The 15,009-nt window shown below is 45.4% G+C and overlaps 5 protein-coding genes across 9 annotated transcripts; 2 read left to right on the plus strand and 3 right to left on the minus strand.

Annotated features, from left to right (window-relative positions):
* Positions 1-68: 68 nt before the first annotated feature.
* Positions 69-6,306, minus strand: LOC117647812 (bromodomain-containing protein 4-like). Of its 3 annotated transcripts, none has more exons than XM_034389778.1 (7): positions 6,203-6,306; positions 5,720-5,815; positions 1,998-5,479; positions 1,545-1,919; positions 1,252-1,452; positions 946-1,177; positions 69-841 (listed from the first exon to the last, which is right to left on the minus strand). In XM_034389778.1, the coding sequence occupies exons 2-7, from the start codon at positions 5,735-5,737 to the stop codon at positions 779-781; spliced, it is 4,371 nt and encodes a 1,456-aa protein (XP_034245669.1). In that variant the 5' UTR covers positions 5,738-5,815; positions 6,203-6,306; the 3' UTR covers positions 69-778. The 3 variants fall into 3 exon arrangements, with proteins under 3 accessions (XP_034245669.1, XP_034245667.1, XP_034245668.1); XM_034389776.1 differs by having other exon boundaries at positions 5,720-5,866; positions 6,026-6,279; XM_034389777.1 differs by having other exon boundaries at positions 5,720-5,866; positions 6,203-6,273.
* On the plus strand, positions 6,260-7,120 carry LOC117647817 (nuclear nucleic acid-binding protein C1D-like). The gene is made up of 3 exons (XM_034389785.1): positions 6,260-6,387; positions 6,463-6,738; positions 6,813-7,120. The coding sequence occupies exons 2-3, from the start codon at positions 6,487-6,489 to the stop codon at positions 7,026-7,028; spliced, it is 468 nt and encodes a 155-aa protein (XP_034245676.1). The 5' UTR covers positions 6,260-6,387; positions 6,463-6,486; the 3' UTR covers positions 7,029-7,120.
* Positions 7,121-7,201: 81 nt separating this feature from the next.
* LOC117647814 lies at positions 7,202-9,103 on the minus strand. 2 transcript variants are annotated; one of them, XM_034389780.1, is made up of 8 exons: positions 8,969-9,103; positions 8,515-8,606; positions 8,337-8,439; positions 8,061-8,255; positions 7,804-7,986; positions 7,593-7,685; positions 7,451-7,519; positions 7,202-7,364 (listed from the first exon to the last, which is right to left on the minus strand). In XM_034389780.1, the coding sequence occupies exons 2-8, from the start codon at positions 8,523-8,525 to the stop codon at positions 7,287-7,289; spliced, it is 732 nt and encodes a 243-aa protein (XP_034245671.1). In that variant the 5' UTR covers positions 8,526-8,606; positions 8,969-9,103; the 3' UTR covers positions 7,202-7,286. The 2 variants fall into 2 exon arrangements, with proteins under 2 accessions (XP_034245671.1, XP_034245670.1); XM_034389779.1 differs by having other exon boundaries at positions 8,515-8,734; positions 8,869-9,103.
* Positions 9,104-9,156: 53 nt separating this feature from the next.
* Positions 9,157-10,957, plus strand: LOC117647816 (receptor expression-enhancing protein 5-like). Of its 2 annotated transcripts, none has more exons than XM_034389783.1 (4): positions 9,157-9,419; positions 10,105-10,337; positions 10,414-10,549; positions 10,634-10,957. In XM_034389783.1, exons 1-4 carry the CDS (start codon positions 9,299-9,301, stop codon positions 10,687-10,689), a joined length of 546 nt encoding a protein of 181 aa, XP_034245674.1. In that variant the 5' UTR covers positions 9,157-9,298; the 3' UTR covers positions 10,690-10,957. The 2 variants fall into 2 exon arrangements, with proteins under 2 accessions (XP_034245674.1, XP_034245675.1); XM_034389784.1 differs by lacking the exon at positions 9,157-9,419 and adding an exon at positions 9,946-9,976.
* A 52-nt stretch (positions 10,958-11,009) lies between these two features.
* On the minus strand, positions 11,010-14,896 carry LOC117647815. Its single transcript, XM_034389782.1, has 2 exons — positions 14,721-14,896; positions 11,010-12,639 (listed from the first exon to the last, which is right to left on the minus strand). The coding sequence occupies exons 1-2, from the start codon at positions 14,887-14,889 to the stop codon at positions 12,098-12,100; spliced, it is 711 nt and encodes a 236-aa protein (XP_034245673.1). The 5' UTR covers positions 14,890-14,896; the 3' UTR covers positions 11,010-12,097.
* Between the last annotated feature and the right edge of the window lie 113 nt (positions 14,897-15,009).

Consider the following 15,009-nt stretch of genomic DNA (forward strand, 5'->3'; position numbering starts at 1 on the left):
ATTGAATGCGTGAGGCAGCTTGAGTCAGACCCAAAGAGTCAGGAATGGGGAAAAAAATAACTGTTACAGTAAAATAAATAGGTTTTTATTGCACACTTCAAGCCAACGCCAACATCAACAGGAAACTTAATAACACTTTGACATACATGAGGTGTAATGTGAATTCTAGTGACGCTCAAACAACAAAATAAACATTTTATATATTTATGAGACCATTATTATTCAAGAACATTGTCATAATGATAGCCACATGAATAAACCACAAGATCACAACGTTTCTATGAGCAAACCCAACAAGCAAATAAATTATTGCTTTGAAAGAAAATTGTTTAAAACAGGGAAATTTCAGTGGAAGATAACAAAACTCAAAACCCCATCACAAATTTGCATTACTTTTAGGAGGACTAATTACTTCTACCCAGAAAAAATACTCCGCTGGACATGGCACTCAAAACCATACAGTAATACGGTAGTTTCTGCCAACATTCATTAAAATACCTAACAAAGATAAAATTTATCGGGCTAGAACTAATGTGATGTATTTACTGAAACAAAAACAAAAACTAAAAACACATACATGGTCCCCAGTCAATAACAAGACACGTGAAAATGTTCATGGAAAAAATGAACTAGAAACAATCTATCTCAGCCAGTCCTGGTGCATCATGAATTACACATATCATGAAGCAAAACATTGCATACAAGTCAACAGATTCCATTGGTTTAATTGACTTCAGTCTATAGTCCATAAAAGCTGACAAGCAGGAACTCTTGAAATTCACTTTCCTTCTGAGTTACTTCCGATTGAGTCCACAGGTTCTATTTTAATGTCATCATGGCACTGTAACACAGAAAGACAATAAAATGAAAAATTGCAAATTGGTATTTGAAAGTGAAATAACTCGGAACAAATAATATACAAAATAAATAAAACAAGAAACCAACCTTTTTATGCTCAGTTTCCTCATGATCTTTAAGTCCATCTTCAGTTGGAAACCACTTATCACAGTTCCTACACTCAAAAACATCATCTTTATGATAATTTTTCATGTGCTTCAGTAGGTTTGATGATGAGGATGTGATATAACCACACAAAACACATTTGTGAATTCTGTGCTTTTTACTGTGATCCTTAAGTTCTTGTTTATGAGGAAATTTTGCATCACAGTCTTCACATCTATTACAGAAAAAAAAAATGAGACAAAAGTAAAACAAAGGCCCTGTACTCAGCTAAATTGAATGAATTCTTACGTGAAAGGATTCTCTCCATGTGTGACTACATGAGCCTGAAGATCTTCAACCAAAGTAAAAGTCTGATCGCAAACTTCACAAGAATTACTTTTGTCTTTGGTCTCTGTATGAGTTGATTCAATGTGCTCATCCAACAGGTCTTTGGTGGTGAAGTTCTCTTTGCAATGTGAGCATGAAAGTGACTCGGATATTGCCAATTGTCTAAAATAAATTAGAAATAAGTAGTTCTTCAAGAAGAAATTTGCACCCCTCCGCCCACTAAAACTGAAAAACATGAAAAAGCTCCTACTTACTTTGATGATTGCTTGTCCTTTTCCTTGATTTCCTTGTCCTTTTCTTTGGGATGATCTCTAGATCCTGAAGATCGATCCTCTGAGTGGTACTTCTGTACGTGTTTTGATAAATAATCCGAATGGTTGAAACATTTACCACATCTTTTACATTTGAATTTCTTTGGCTTAGAATGACGCCTTTTTTGGTGATGCGCAAGGTCAGAGGATGAAAGGTACCTCTTGTTGCAAACACCACAGGAATAACTCTTCTTAGCCATGTGAACTCGCATCCGATGTTCTGCTAAAGAAATAGCAGCATGGAATGCCTCTCCACAGACGTCACACTCCAAACCCATCAAATGGTGATGTCGGTGTAACTTCATATCTTTGAACACTCTGAAAGAAAACATAGTGACTAGTGAGAATTCACACATAAAACATTGAATTCATGTCATACTAGAAATGAACACTTACCTTCCTGGACACTTTGGACACCTAAAAGGATGCTTTCCAGTAAACTCTGCTAAATGATCATACAAATGAGCTTCCAGATTGAATCTATCATTGAATCGTTTTCCACACTCCGTGCACAGGTAAGAATTTTCTTCAATCGTTTCCATTGGTTGAGTGGTGCCTGGCTCAATTTTAACAACAGCTTGATGCTCTACGTCCAGCTCAATGCTTGTGTGGAGAGAGAGAGAGTCGGGACCATCAGGATCAGGTTTGACATTTACGGGGAAGTCCATAATATCCATCGGCAGTTCAGGATCCACAGCCTCTAATTTTATTTTAATAGGTGGCGCCACGCTTGGTTGAATGTTGGAATGAGACTTGTCTGTCGACTTATGAGATTTCCTTTCGTGGGCTGGGCGGTCACTACGATCAGTCTCAAACTTTTTCGTAGAGGTGCAACTCTCTATCTTTAAGGTAAGCTCAGTACTAGCCTTCTTAGATGAAAATTTCTCTACCTTGGTGTCCTGCTTTTTATGACTATCAGACATTGTTTTGAGATTGGAGGTATCCGTCTCCATCTCATCAGCAGATGGATAGTCGTCAGCATCATGCATTGATCCGTCATAGGCACCCATAGAGGAATCCGAGTCTGAATCTGCCCCGTCATGCTTGCGGTGGGTTGAAGCTCTGTCCGACTTGCTGGGCACGAACCCTTTGCCGTCACCGTGCCAGTGCTGCTCAGGGTGGAACTTGGGGGCAGGCTTCTCGGCTGGCTTCTCATCCGGCTTGTTGTTGGGCTGCACCTCCTCCACTGGGCTGTAGTCACCCCACCGTGTCCTCCCGGAGCGGAAGTTGGCTTTGGGTGTGGGCAGGAGCGGAGGCCTTGCTCCAGAGTGAGGCCTGACTGGTGTAGGCAACAGGGCCCTCCCTTGCCCTTGGCCAGGACCTGGTCCGGACGGTCTGCCTTGCTGCCACGTGGGGCCATGGGGCCTAAACTGGGGTCCCTGGTGGCGGGGAGGTCCTTGGTGGTGGGGCTGGTGGTGGTGAGGCTGGTGGGGCTGGTGATGGTGTGGCTGGTGGGGCGGGGGGAAGCGGGTGAACGGCATGTGGTGATTGTTGTGGCTGTTGGCGGCTTGCTCAGAGTCAGCGCTGAAGAACGGCGGCGGCATCCTCGTGAAGGCGAAGTCCCCAGAGCCCAGAGGCGGAGGCGGCAGGCGGGTGAAGGAGAAGTCGACATCCTCCATTTCGTCCAAATCCACAGAGTCAGCGGGTGGGGGTGGTGGGATCAGCGAGAATAGAGAGTCTTGCGTGCTGTCCCTTGCATCTGCTTGGGGTTCCAAAGCCGCCTCCTTGGGAGGAAGCGGTGGAGCTTGGGCAAAAGGAAGGTCTGCAGAAGAAGCTTGCGTCGAGTCCTCTGTTACAGGGACAGGTTTTTCAGCGGCAACGGATGAAGAAGAGGTTGGCTTTGGTGGTTTCGAAGATGATGAGGAAGGCTTTGTGGATTTGCTAGAAACATGTGGCGGAGCTGTAGAAGTCTTGCTGGATATGCTGCTTGTAGTTGGTGGAACAGGGGAGCGTTGGCTTGATTTGGTTGTGGAGGGTGGCGCAGGAGAGCTCCCACTGGTTTTGCTTGTTCCAGTTGTTCCAGGTGGCAGAGAAGCAGTCTTGCTTGATTTGCTGGTTGATGCGGGTGGCACATGAGCAGTCCTGTTAGGTTTCGAGGCTGCACTAGACGATATGGCTCTGTCAGGCTTGCTAGAAGATTTGGACGCCTTCTCAGGAGGAACAGATGAAAGCTTGCTCTCTAATTGAGGTAGAATTGAAGATAATGAGAAGCCTAGGAAGCTTTCAAGTTGGCTCATAGATTCAGGCTTAACACTGGAGTTAACTTGAGGCGGAGGAACTGGAGCAGGCGCGCTAGAGGTATTTCGCAGAACTGAAGAGTGGGCAATGGCCATGGTGACTAGAGGAGAAGGTACAGGTGTTGGTACAGCAGCAAACGTAGCAAATGGTGGTGGCACTGGCTTTGGCACTGAAGGTGGAGGTACAGGGGTAGGTATGGAATTGACAGCAAACTGAGGTGGTGGAACAGGCACTGGAGGGGAGACCATTGAGGGCAATGCAGAAATGGAAGAGTTGACTCCTAGGTGAGTTTGCAACGAAGGAGGAGGCACTGTGAATCCAGTTAAATTTTTACAGGCAGATGGATTCTTGAGCAATGTCTCACTTGGAGGAGGCGGTTGCTGGTTTGAAGTCTGGTCAACAGGAGCCCTTTTGTGTTCGGAAGTGCGTGTCTTGTTCGTAACTTTGATTTCTAGAACCTCTGGTTCAGATTCCAATGCATCCAATCCAACATCCATGTGTTCTAAATGGAGGTCCTGTTGGAGATTGGTGGGGTGACTAGTTTTCTTACTTGATAAATTATCTCTCATGAAAGAGCTTGTTTCATTAATAATAAATAAATCTAAATCATTAGTATCCACAACAGGCTTTCTACGTTCAGTCTTATTTTTAGATCGAGACCATTTATCTTCTAATTTTGTATCAGTACAGGAAGGATCCACTTCCATTACTTCTAGATATTCAACATTTTTCTGAGCCTTCAAAGAGCGTTTCACAGGTAGTTCAAATATTTCAGGCTCCATAAGAAAAGTTTTCCGAACATCAATTCCAAAATCAAAGTGGCTCTCAGAGGTGCTTTTTGCTGGGGCATTTTCAACTTCCTCTTCTCTCCATGGGCTGCCGCTGCCTGATTCTGATTCGATATCCATATCATCCCCATGATGAACAACTTCGGGGGAATCATATTGCTGGATCCTTTCTAAAGATTGAAGTTCTGGGGAGACAGCTTGCTGAATCTGTTCTGGAGATTGACCTTGTTGAGAAACATCCTGTTGAACTTGAGCCTGACTAGAGTGACCAAGTAGACTTTGCTTCACTTCAGACTCTCTTTCAACTTCCCTTTCCCCAACCTTTCTTGTAGGTTCGGGTGCTGATGATCCAGGAAGAGAGTTAACACACGACCTAAGCCTCGCTCGGGCAAGTCTGAGTCGTTCCAGTGGAGACACATCAGGCTCACAGCTTGCCTGGATTTCAACCTCTTCTCTCTTCTGCCGATGCTCTGAGGAGGGACCAGGTTGCAGATCAGCTGTGGTGCCATTAGAATGAACTTCAACACGATTTGAAAAGGTTAACTTCTCTCTGGCTCTTTTCAGAAGGTCTGCAGGATTTTCAACTATGGTGTTGGGATAACTTTCATGCGATGAGTGAAATCCAGGGTCCTGCCCTGCAAAGAAACCATTAGGTGGACCGTTATAATCCTGAGGTAGAAACCCTGGATTTTGATAGGGTTCTGGAAGAAGTCCGCCTCGGTTGGATAAACTCAGCTTTGCTCTTGCGCGGTGCAACAGAGCTAGTCGATCTTGATCTGTCTGGCCATGATGTTGACCGTCGTTTCTTGTGTTAGAATGACCAGAGTGGACATCTGCCTCTGAAGACAAAGCCTAAAACAGACAGAAACCAACCTCTCAAACAATCATGATTTGGGGAACCATGTACAGTAATCGGGGTAAAAGGATTTGTGTCAATAATTGAATGGAGCTTGAACCCATGGGTCTCAGTATACATTATCACCATGGCAAAGCTAAATTTTAAATCAAAATTTAAAAGGAATCCGTGCTCTTCAAAAGAAAAGAGAAAGTCAAGAGAGTAAACAGCCCTTTCAAGAAAGGTTTCTAATTTACCATTGGATAAGATTCCATGTGGCCGATGTGTAGGAAAGTACTCTCAGATTAAGTGAAAGACCTCCTTGGCGAAGTGAGGCCGCAGCGTCTCGGAGGCTTCAAGCGACGCGGCACCCAAAATAATAATTGAACTAGTTAAATTGTGACCTAACCCACACGGTGTGACGTTTCCATTGGGGCAAACAAAATATGTAATCAGAACTAAAGGACAGTTTGAACCAACATGACGATTGCGTCACAAAAAATCACAGCAAATATTGCAATGCTTTCTACAAAAAAAGTCGTAAAATTTGTGATAACGATTACCACAAAACAAATTTAGTGGCATCGTCGCGTCCTTCGAGTCAAACATCAACAGCCCCGTTGCCCGATCATAAGTTCGGTGACACGAGGGAAATTCCGAAGCCTCGTAAAGAGCATCATAACAGCAGAATCTTGGAAATGTCAACAATGAATTGGAAAGGTAGTAATTTCAACAGGTACCCTTCTAGCGTTTGAACATTTTTGTAAGACGGTTTAACAATTTCCTTGTATTGGCAGCTGTGGACTTATTCACACGATTTGAACCACGGCCTTCTAAATCTAACTGTCCAAACTCTACACGCGAGTGTTAGGTTAGGTTGTCCTTGTACTTGATCCAAAATACAAACAAAACCTACTTGATTTAGGTAAGTTACGCACACTTAGATTTGATTCTTTTTTATCAAAACGTAAAATTTTACATGCAGTTTTTGTATTTTCAGGAAGCTTTATCGCACCGACTGAACATGGCTGATGAAGCAGATACCTTTGGGGAACTTGCCAATGATGAACCATTCAAATCTTCTATCAAAAAATTTCATTCTTCTGTTGATAAAATTGGTGAAAGTCTGCAATTATGCTGTGGGAATGACGTTTACTCAAATATGTCATCCGAGGAGAAGGTGGAATATGATCTCTTTTTGTCCTATTCGCTCAATTCACTATTTTGGTGTTACCTACGAACACAAGGAGTTGACCCCAAGCAGCATGGAGTTAAAGTAATACTCTCAATTTATTTTATCATTTGATTTCATTTGTTGAAAATTGATAACCATTTTCTTGTTTGTGACAGAATGAGCTTGACCGAGTTCGCACGTACATGGCCCGTGCCAAACAGGTCCACGACAGGAAACTAATGCCAAGAGTGGATCAAGAAGCAGCAGAAAGATTTGTTACAAGTGGTTTGTGGGAGCCGGGCCAAGCCAAAATTAAGCCCAAATCAGCAAGACGATCTGGAAATCAAGTCAACAAACGCAAGAGATTTGAAAGTGACGATGAAGAAACTTAGAGCCCATAAGCTTTTTTTTAGTTACCTTTTGCCATTTCAATATAATTGCCGTTACTTTTTATAATGCTAAATAAAAATTTCTATTGTCTCAATATGTAGTAACTTATTAGCTTTTACCAAACTTTGTCCGAAGTCAGTGCCAGAACAAGTTTATAAAATGATGCAGAAACAAATTATATCATAATTATCTTTATTTATTAAGAACAGTAACAAAGTATTTTGTATTTACATCTTGACACAATGTCGGGTTCAATAACTTTAGTAATAGCGTTTTCTTTTGGCCTCTACATGATCCTTGTCTTCTATGTGGATGGTTCCCAACACCTGCTCCTCTACCTGAAACCAAACATGTTCTTTGACAATTTGTCAAGATAATTTACATGTAAGGTGAGAAAAATTGTTGAACAGATAGCAGAACAAACCGTCAAATTGATAGGTTTAATCTTCAGGGATTTGACCAAATCTGGGTATGTCGCCTGGATTGCTGCAAACTAGATAATAACACATCAGAATGCATGAGTATATGACAACAATTTCACTTTTCTAGAAAAAAGTTTATCTTACTGTGTCCTTGTACACATGATGTTGATTTCTTTGTAGTATTCTTCTTTGAAGAACTGAGCTACCTTCATGGGACTGCATCACATTTGCTTGGACCTGAAAATTTATGGCCAATGTAATAAAAACTGAGCAAAAAAAAGAAGTTTCTCAGAAAAATGAGATACAACAGCATGAGAGAAGGGCCCTTCTCTCATGACAAGTCACAATCTTTTACCATAATGTTCCAAGATAATTCAGAATTTGCTTCTCTCTTTTGGACCAAATGCCTGGCAATATTTGCTTGTTTAACTTTCAATGCAAAGGCGGCAATAATATCTTCTATCTTTTGTTTGTAGATAAGTTTCGTAACAAGATTTGAGCACAGCTTATTTGCTCTGTCAAAAGAGTCAGCTGTACCCTGTGTGAAGAGAAGAACGATTTTATGCCTCACATCAAAAGAAATATACAAGCCATAGGATTACCTCTACTCACCTGTTTGTAAAGAGAAATGGCATACAAAATTGGAATAAGTGGGTTTCGCAGAGCAAAAAACCATTCACTCTTAAAAAGTTTTTCATAAACCTCGGCAGCCTCTTTAGAGCGCCCACTTTCAATCAACAAATCCATGAGAACAATATTTGATATAGGGTCATTTAACCATCTTCGGAGTATTTCACTTTCAGCTATCTGCAGAGAGAAGATGAAATGTCAGCTTGTTGAAAACATCTTAATAAAGGAACAAAGAATACCGCAAGAGCTTAAACTTGCTTTGAGGGCATCATCAGGGCTGTTCAAGTAGTGACAGGTTCTCATCATCACTGACCCAAATTTAAAGGAACCAAATGAACCTTTGGAACACTTTTGAGTAAAGCTGGAAATGTATCAAACTGTTAGCACAAGAATGATGTTTGCAGTAATTATGAGTGGTCGAAGAGGGTGGACTTACTGCTCAGTCATTTCAACTAAAGTGGGTAAATGATCCTTGTCTGCGAGGAGCCATGCTAATTTCAGATCATCTTCGAAGGCATCTCCAGAGTCCTGCAAAGAGAATATTCTGAGCCAAAAGGAATCTACATCCTTGACTTTGAGCTGACACTTTTTCTTTTCTCGCTCGTATTCATCCAGCCTCAGTAAGGATCTGTCACATATAAATCTGGAAGGCGCACCTATTAAAGAGAAAGATAAAAGAATTAATTTTGTTGCTCCTGGGAAGAGAAGATTCGAATAACATGGACAAGAAACTAGAATTATCAGAACTAAACGGTTTGCAGGTATCAAAGTAGGTGATTTGAATGCTTACATTGCCAAGTGGGAACTGCATGTCTCCTAACTGCAGGCAACAAAGGACGTGCTAATTGCTTTGAAATTGAGTTCCAAAACATATCAAATGCACCCTATACCTCTTTCCTGGCATAAATTCTTTCCACGACAAAAAGAAACAAAGACAAGAGGACAACAAGCAGGCAGCAGGCAGCAGCAGAAGACAGTCAGCGGAACCACATTCGTATTCATAACCAATTTTTCATATCCTTTTCATAACAGTTCAGTGTGTGAGTTCCAGAAGGCGGAGCGTGTTTGAAGTGAAGAAGAAGAAGTGACTCAAGTTGAATGATCAGCTCTTCTATAATTATAGTTTCTTTCTGTGCGGACGTAGCCAAAGAGCGGTTCGTTTCACGCATTGAACGGTACCAGTCGCGGACATCTCTGGGAACTGCCGGACTCCATACAAAATGACGTCAAGAATCGTAGCGACTGTGGAAAAACACCTTTACGACGAAAGCAAGCCCTGGGCCAAATGGTTTGCCCTCGGTGAGGAGAAGACCGGTGTGAAGAGGCTGTACCTGTTTGGAAGTAAGTCTTCGCCAATTCGCGATTTGTGCGGTCTGGCTTGTCGGCTGGGCTTGAATGAGGCTTGGCCGGAGCTCTCGGCGGCCTGGCGTGGTTAGCAGGCCGTGCCGCACGCTGCATGTCACTCCGCGAGTTCCGTTATTTCGCGCGGGAATTGGCTGAGTGATAGTGATACGGGTTTGTTCAGGTAAAAAGGCATACTGCTTGCCGATCCTGTCTGACGAGTACGTCATCAAATTGGCCTGTCAGCGGCCGCCGTGGGCACAGCGCTGTGAGCGCGCGTCATCGCCAACTTTGACCTCGCGGAGTACCGTCGTAACGTGGTTCGCGTACGATCCGGTGCGGTTTTTGTTCGAGTCCTGCAATTGCACACCCCTCCCCCCTGCCCCCCTCATTGCCCCCTCCCTCCTTCCTTTCTTTGTCATGGAGACATGACTGGGCTGTTATCATGGTTTGAAACTGATGCCCGTGTGCAGTAATTGATAAGAAGGCAATTTCCTCTGTCGATTACTCATTTTATTTCTGTTATTGTCCTTGTAGAAGCATGATAGCTTACCGATGTATGCCTGCCTCGTTCTGTCTCTCTGACTACTTCACCATTTAGACTAAATTTATTGTTTACTTTGAATAATTTAAAGTGCCTTGTTAAATTTTTATTCTGTAATTTTCTTATTTCTTTCTGTTATAGTTGCCCTTGCCTTTTTGGCCATTTATTTGGTGTTCGGCTATGGAGCTCAACTGCTGTGCAACGCAATTGGTTTCGGTTATCCTGCATATGCATCCATCAAGGCCATAGAAAGTCCACAGAAAGGTGATGACACCAAGTGGCTCACCTATTGGACAGTGTTTGCAGCCTTCTCTCTTTTGGAATTCTTTTCAAACATCATTGTTGGTTGGATCCCTGTCTACTGGCTCGTCAAGGTAATTTTTTTTCTTGGTCACAAGTATCTTAGACCTTTTAATATTTTTCGTAAATAACGTTTTATTTCTTTTATAGTGTGTTTTCTTCATTTGGCTGTTCGCACCCATGGAAGAAAATGGCTCTGTTGTCATCTACAAACGCATTCTGAGGCCCCGCTTTTTAAAATATGAGGGTAAAATGGATGATGCTCTCAGTGGTTTGGCTGACAAAGGTAAGTCTTGAATCAGTTGCTCTTATTTACTGTTCATATTTCAGCCACAGAACTTCATTTAATAATTCCTAAATGTTGTTGCAGCTACCAAGTTGGCAGCAAAAACTTTGTTTGAAGAGAACAACTCAAAGAGAGATTAAGTTGTTTCTATCAAGACTGCATATTGTGAAGGTTGCTAGGTTCTAAGTGAAAGCTGTGTGAATGCAAAAATGGAGAGAGGTTTAGTCATAGGAAAGGTTTTTAACTTGTTCATCTCATTCTATCTTGTACTTTGACTTCCATGTTTTTAAGTGTCATTTTTTGTGTGTCAAGTTTTCTTGTTCCAATTTGTTCCTCTTTTTATTTTTCAATGAAATTCGTGTTTAGTTCACCTCTTTAACATTTTCCAGTAAACACAGTGTCTGAAAACCTTGTCTTATTTCCAAATTGCCTGCTCCTTTTTCCTAAAAAAAAACAACAATTGTTACTTTGAATGAAATTTATTTATCACACATCTAGCTTAAAACTTGTCACACAAGGAATTAGTTGATTGTTAGCACATGTTCTTTAACAGGTATCTGACTGGTTGCATGCACACTGATGGACTGCCCTTGACATGCAACTTTCAGTATAACTCAGCTCAATTTAAAGGGCACCTTGTCCACACATCATCACCTCTGGTATTCAATAAAACCGATGGAAATTAGATTAACCTAGCGGAAGAATGCTTAAATCTCTCACTAGGTTGTTAATGCTGGTTGAGAGGTTGCTCAATTACCTACTTCAAATTTTTGGCACAGAGTTTGTGCTAGTATACACAATAAGACAATGTCAGATTTAAAAAATATTTAAGATTATGGTGCTATTAGATTTAGCCAGAGTTTTCTGAAGACAATGTTGTGCCTTAAGACTAAGCTCCCGGGTGGGACAGATCTATCACCAGAAGTTTTACTTTGGTGCCACTATTAAATACATCACAACCCAGAGGAGCACCCAACTTAAATCAGGAAGACACCTGCACCTGGCGAAAATTGTGACCCAATATGTTGATTGTCATTTGTATTCAGAATCTTTCTTAGTAGAATCACAGTCAGTTAGTTCTTATGAGAGCTGTTTTGGTACAGTCTTCTGCTTAATTTAACTTAATAGGAAGAGGAAAAAATTCCCCTCTCCTAATTTTGTTACATCCCTATGGCACATGAAAGAGCGTTGTACTTTCTTTAGCGTTCTTTGGCATTGATGAATAGCTTACGTTCAGTTTATTTAATTGAGTTCATTTTATGCACATATGGCACTCCCATCATTCCCATTTTTGTATCAAGTATATTTTACTTATCTTATCAATTATAATAATATATCACACATATCACACAAAAGCTATGATATTTTGCAGAAGTAAGGAAGCAGCTTAAATACCTGTTTTTTCCATCACAAGGTACATCAACAAAGAGAAAATAAAATTTCTTTCCTTTTTTTTCTTAACGGACCTTTGGTTTCACATGCACCCCTTTCCCCGGGCACTGCCAAGTCAACGTCACTGGAAGGCTGGTGGACGTGGACTGGAGAGTCTCAACTCCGGTGGGCCTTCTTGATGACGAGCGTGGTGGGCCGCACGGGGGACATGTCGAGGGGCGTGAGCAGGCCCATGTGCTCGCTGGAGGACGCCAAGGACGCCGTCATGGAGGCGTGGGTGGCGGGCCGCAGGCAGGGCGACTCCTCCGACAGCGACCTGAAGGCCGAGGCCGTCCTCGTCCTGGTGCCGCCGCCCACCAGGAAGCAGGCCGACGTCCTGGGGCTGGGCGAGGCCCTGGGGGAGGCCCTGGGCGAGGCGGAGACGGACCCCGACGCGCTGTCCGTGGCCGCCGACATCCCGGACAGCCCGTCGTGCGAGGTCCGCGACGCGGGCTCCGAGTTGCCCATGCTGAGGACGCCGCTGTCCTCGCAGTAGCCCGTGTCGGCGCTCAGCTGCCGGTGCTTGGAGCCGGGCGCGGGGCCGCGCGGGCTGGCGGAGTGCGAGTTGGAGTGCCCGGAGCTCGTCGATGACTGCGTCAGGAACTTGGGGCGTGGCGACGTGGACGAGCAGGAGGCCGCCTCCAGGATGACGGGGTCCACTGCGGACAGTGGAAACGGGAAGCCATTAGCGCGCCCCACACCGTAAGGCGAGACATCGTGGCGTCGCACTGGCCACATTGGATTTGCCAGACACCGGTGGAGGCGGCCAAAATCCTAGACGCATTTTGAGCTCTAGAGTCGCTAAACAGGGCCCTACCCCTGACAAACTGAGGGCCAGGTCAACTCGGGGGTAACTCGGGGGTAACTCAGGGGTAACTCGGGGGTAACTCGGAGGTAACTCAAGGGGAAGTCGGGGGGAAGTCGGGGGGAACTCGGGGGGAAGTCGGGGGAACTCAGGGGCAAGTCGGGGGGAACTCGGGGGGAACTCGGGGGCAAGTCGGGGGGAACTCAGGGGTAACTCGGGGGCAAGTCGGGGGAACTTGATCGACTCGCCCGAACACTAGAAATACGCTCCAAACTAGCACCGTTGCCTTTGTCTCGTTGCCCCGATTCTAAAAGTGCCCCTACTTGCCCCTCTAGCTCAGCGGTTCCCAACCTTGGGGTCGCGAAAAAATTTTGAGGGGTCGCGGCGAGGTGGCTGGGGTCGCCTGGGGTCGCGGTGGTTTCCCGGCTGGCCCACACGCCGAGCACTGGCTGCTTAAATGCCGCAAAGTTGATCAAAACGGTCACAAATGTGTGTAAAAGATCGTGTTTTGGGTCGACTTTAAGCATCCACTGCTTCTGATCCGAGGCGGTAAATCGCCCTCCCTCAACGGGCAATTGGTCTTTGGACCTTCCTTTTGCATGCCTTTGTTACGGAGTGCGATTATCTGCCTTAGTTTGGGAGCAGTTTTGCCGCAAAGTTGATCAAAACGGTCACAAATGTCTGAAAAATCGTGTTTTGGGCCGACTTTAAGCATCCACTGCGTCTGATCCGAGGCGGTAAATCGTCCTCCGTCAACGGGCAATTGGTCTTTAGACCTTCCTTTAGCATGCCTTTGTTACGGAGTGCGATTATTTGCCTTAGTTTGGGAGCAGTTTTGCCACAAAGTTGATCAAAACACGATTTTTCAGACATTTGTGACCGTTTTGATCAACTTTGCGGCAAAACTGCTCCCAAACTAAGGCAGATAATCGCACTCCGTAACAAAGGCATGCTAAAGAAAGGTCTAAAGACCAATTGCCCGTTGACGGAGGACGATTTACCGCCTCGGATCAGACGCAGTGGATGCTTGAAGTCGGCCCAAAACACGATTTTTCACAGACATTTGTGACTGTTTAGACCAACTTTGCGGCAGTACTGCTTCCAAACTGAGGCAGATAATTGCACTCCGTAACAAAGGCATGCAAAAGGAAGGTCCAAAGACCAATTGCCCGTTGAGGGAGGGCGATTTACCGCCTCGGATCAGAAGCAGTGGATGCTTAAAGTCGACCCAAAACACGATCTTTTACACACATTTGTGACCGTTTTGATCAACTTTGCGGCATTTAAGCAGCCAGTGCTCGGCGTGTGGGCCAGCCGGGAAACCACCGCGACCCCAGGCGACCCCAGCCACCTCGCCGCGACCCCTCAAAATTTTTTCGCGACCCCATTTGGGGTCGCGACCCCAAGGTTGGGAACCGCTGAGCTAGAGGGGCAAGTAGGGGCACTTTTAGAATCGGGGCAACGAGACAAAGGCAACGGTGCTAGTTTGGAGCGTATTTCTAGTGTTTGGGTGAGTCGATCAAGTTCCCCCCGACTTGCCCCCGAGTTACCCCTGAGTTCCCCCCGACTTGCCCCCGAGTTCCCCCCGAGTTCCCCCCGAGTTCCCCCCGACTTGCCCCTGAGTTCCCCCCGACTTCCCCCCGAGTTCCCCCCGACTTCCCCCCGAGTTCCCCCCGAGTTCCCCCCGACTTCCCCTTGAGTTACCCCCGAGTTACCCCCGAGTTACCCCTGAGTTACCCCCGAGTTACCCCCGAGTTGACCTGGCCCTCAGTTTGTCAGGGGTACCGAGCGGGTGACCTCACCAATGGATTCCTCGTTCGGAGAGCAATCCATTGGTGGGGTCAGACGTTCGGTTCGAGTCCCATTTAGCGACTCTGGAGCTCGAAACGGTCTAGAATTCTGGGCCACTGCGTGGCGGTGTGGCAGGGTCCTCACCGAACTCGGCCGGCGACAGCAGGCACGGCGTGCTGGACTTGACGGAGAGCACGGGCGGCCGCGGGAAGCGCGCGGGCGGCGAGTGCACGAGGGCCGTGGCGACCAGGTCCTTGACCAGGTCCATGCTGGGCGTGGCCGAGTCCGAGTCGTCGGCGTCCGCGTACCGCATCTGGTCGGCGTCCTTGCACGTGAAGCTGCTCGGCGGCCGCGGCGACGCCCGCGGGGAGCCGCTGGGCACCTCCAGGTACACGGGCGACCCCGACGGCGGTCGCGGAGGTTGCCGCGGCGG

The sequence above is a fragment of the Thrips palmi genome, unplaced genomic scaffold, assembly GCF_012932325.1.
Source record: "Thrips palmi isolate BJ-2018 unplaced genomic scaffold, TpBJ-2018v1 HiC_scaffold_3, whole genome shotgun sequence".
Lineage (NCBI taxonomy): Eukaryota > Metazoa > Arthropoda > Insecta > Thysanoptera > Thripidae > Thrips > Thrips palmi.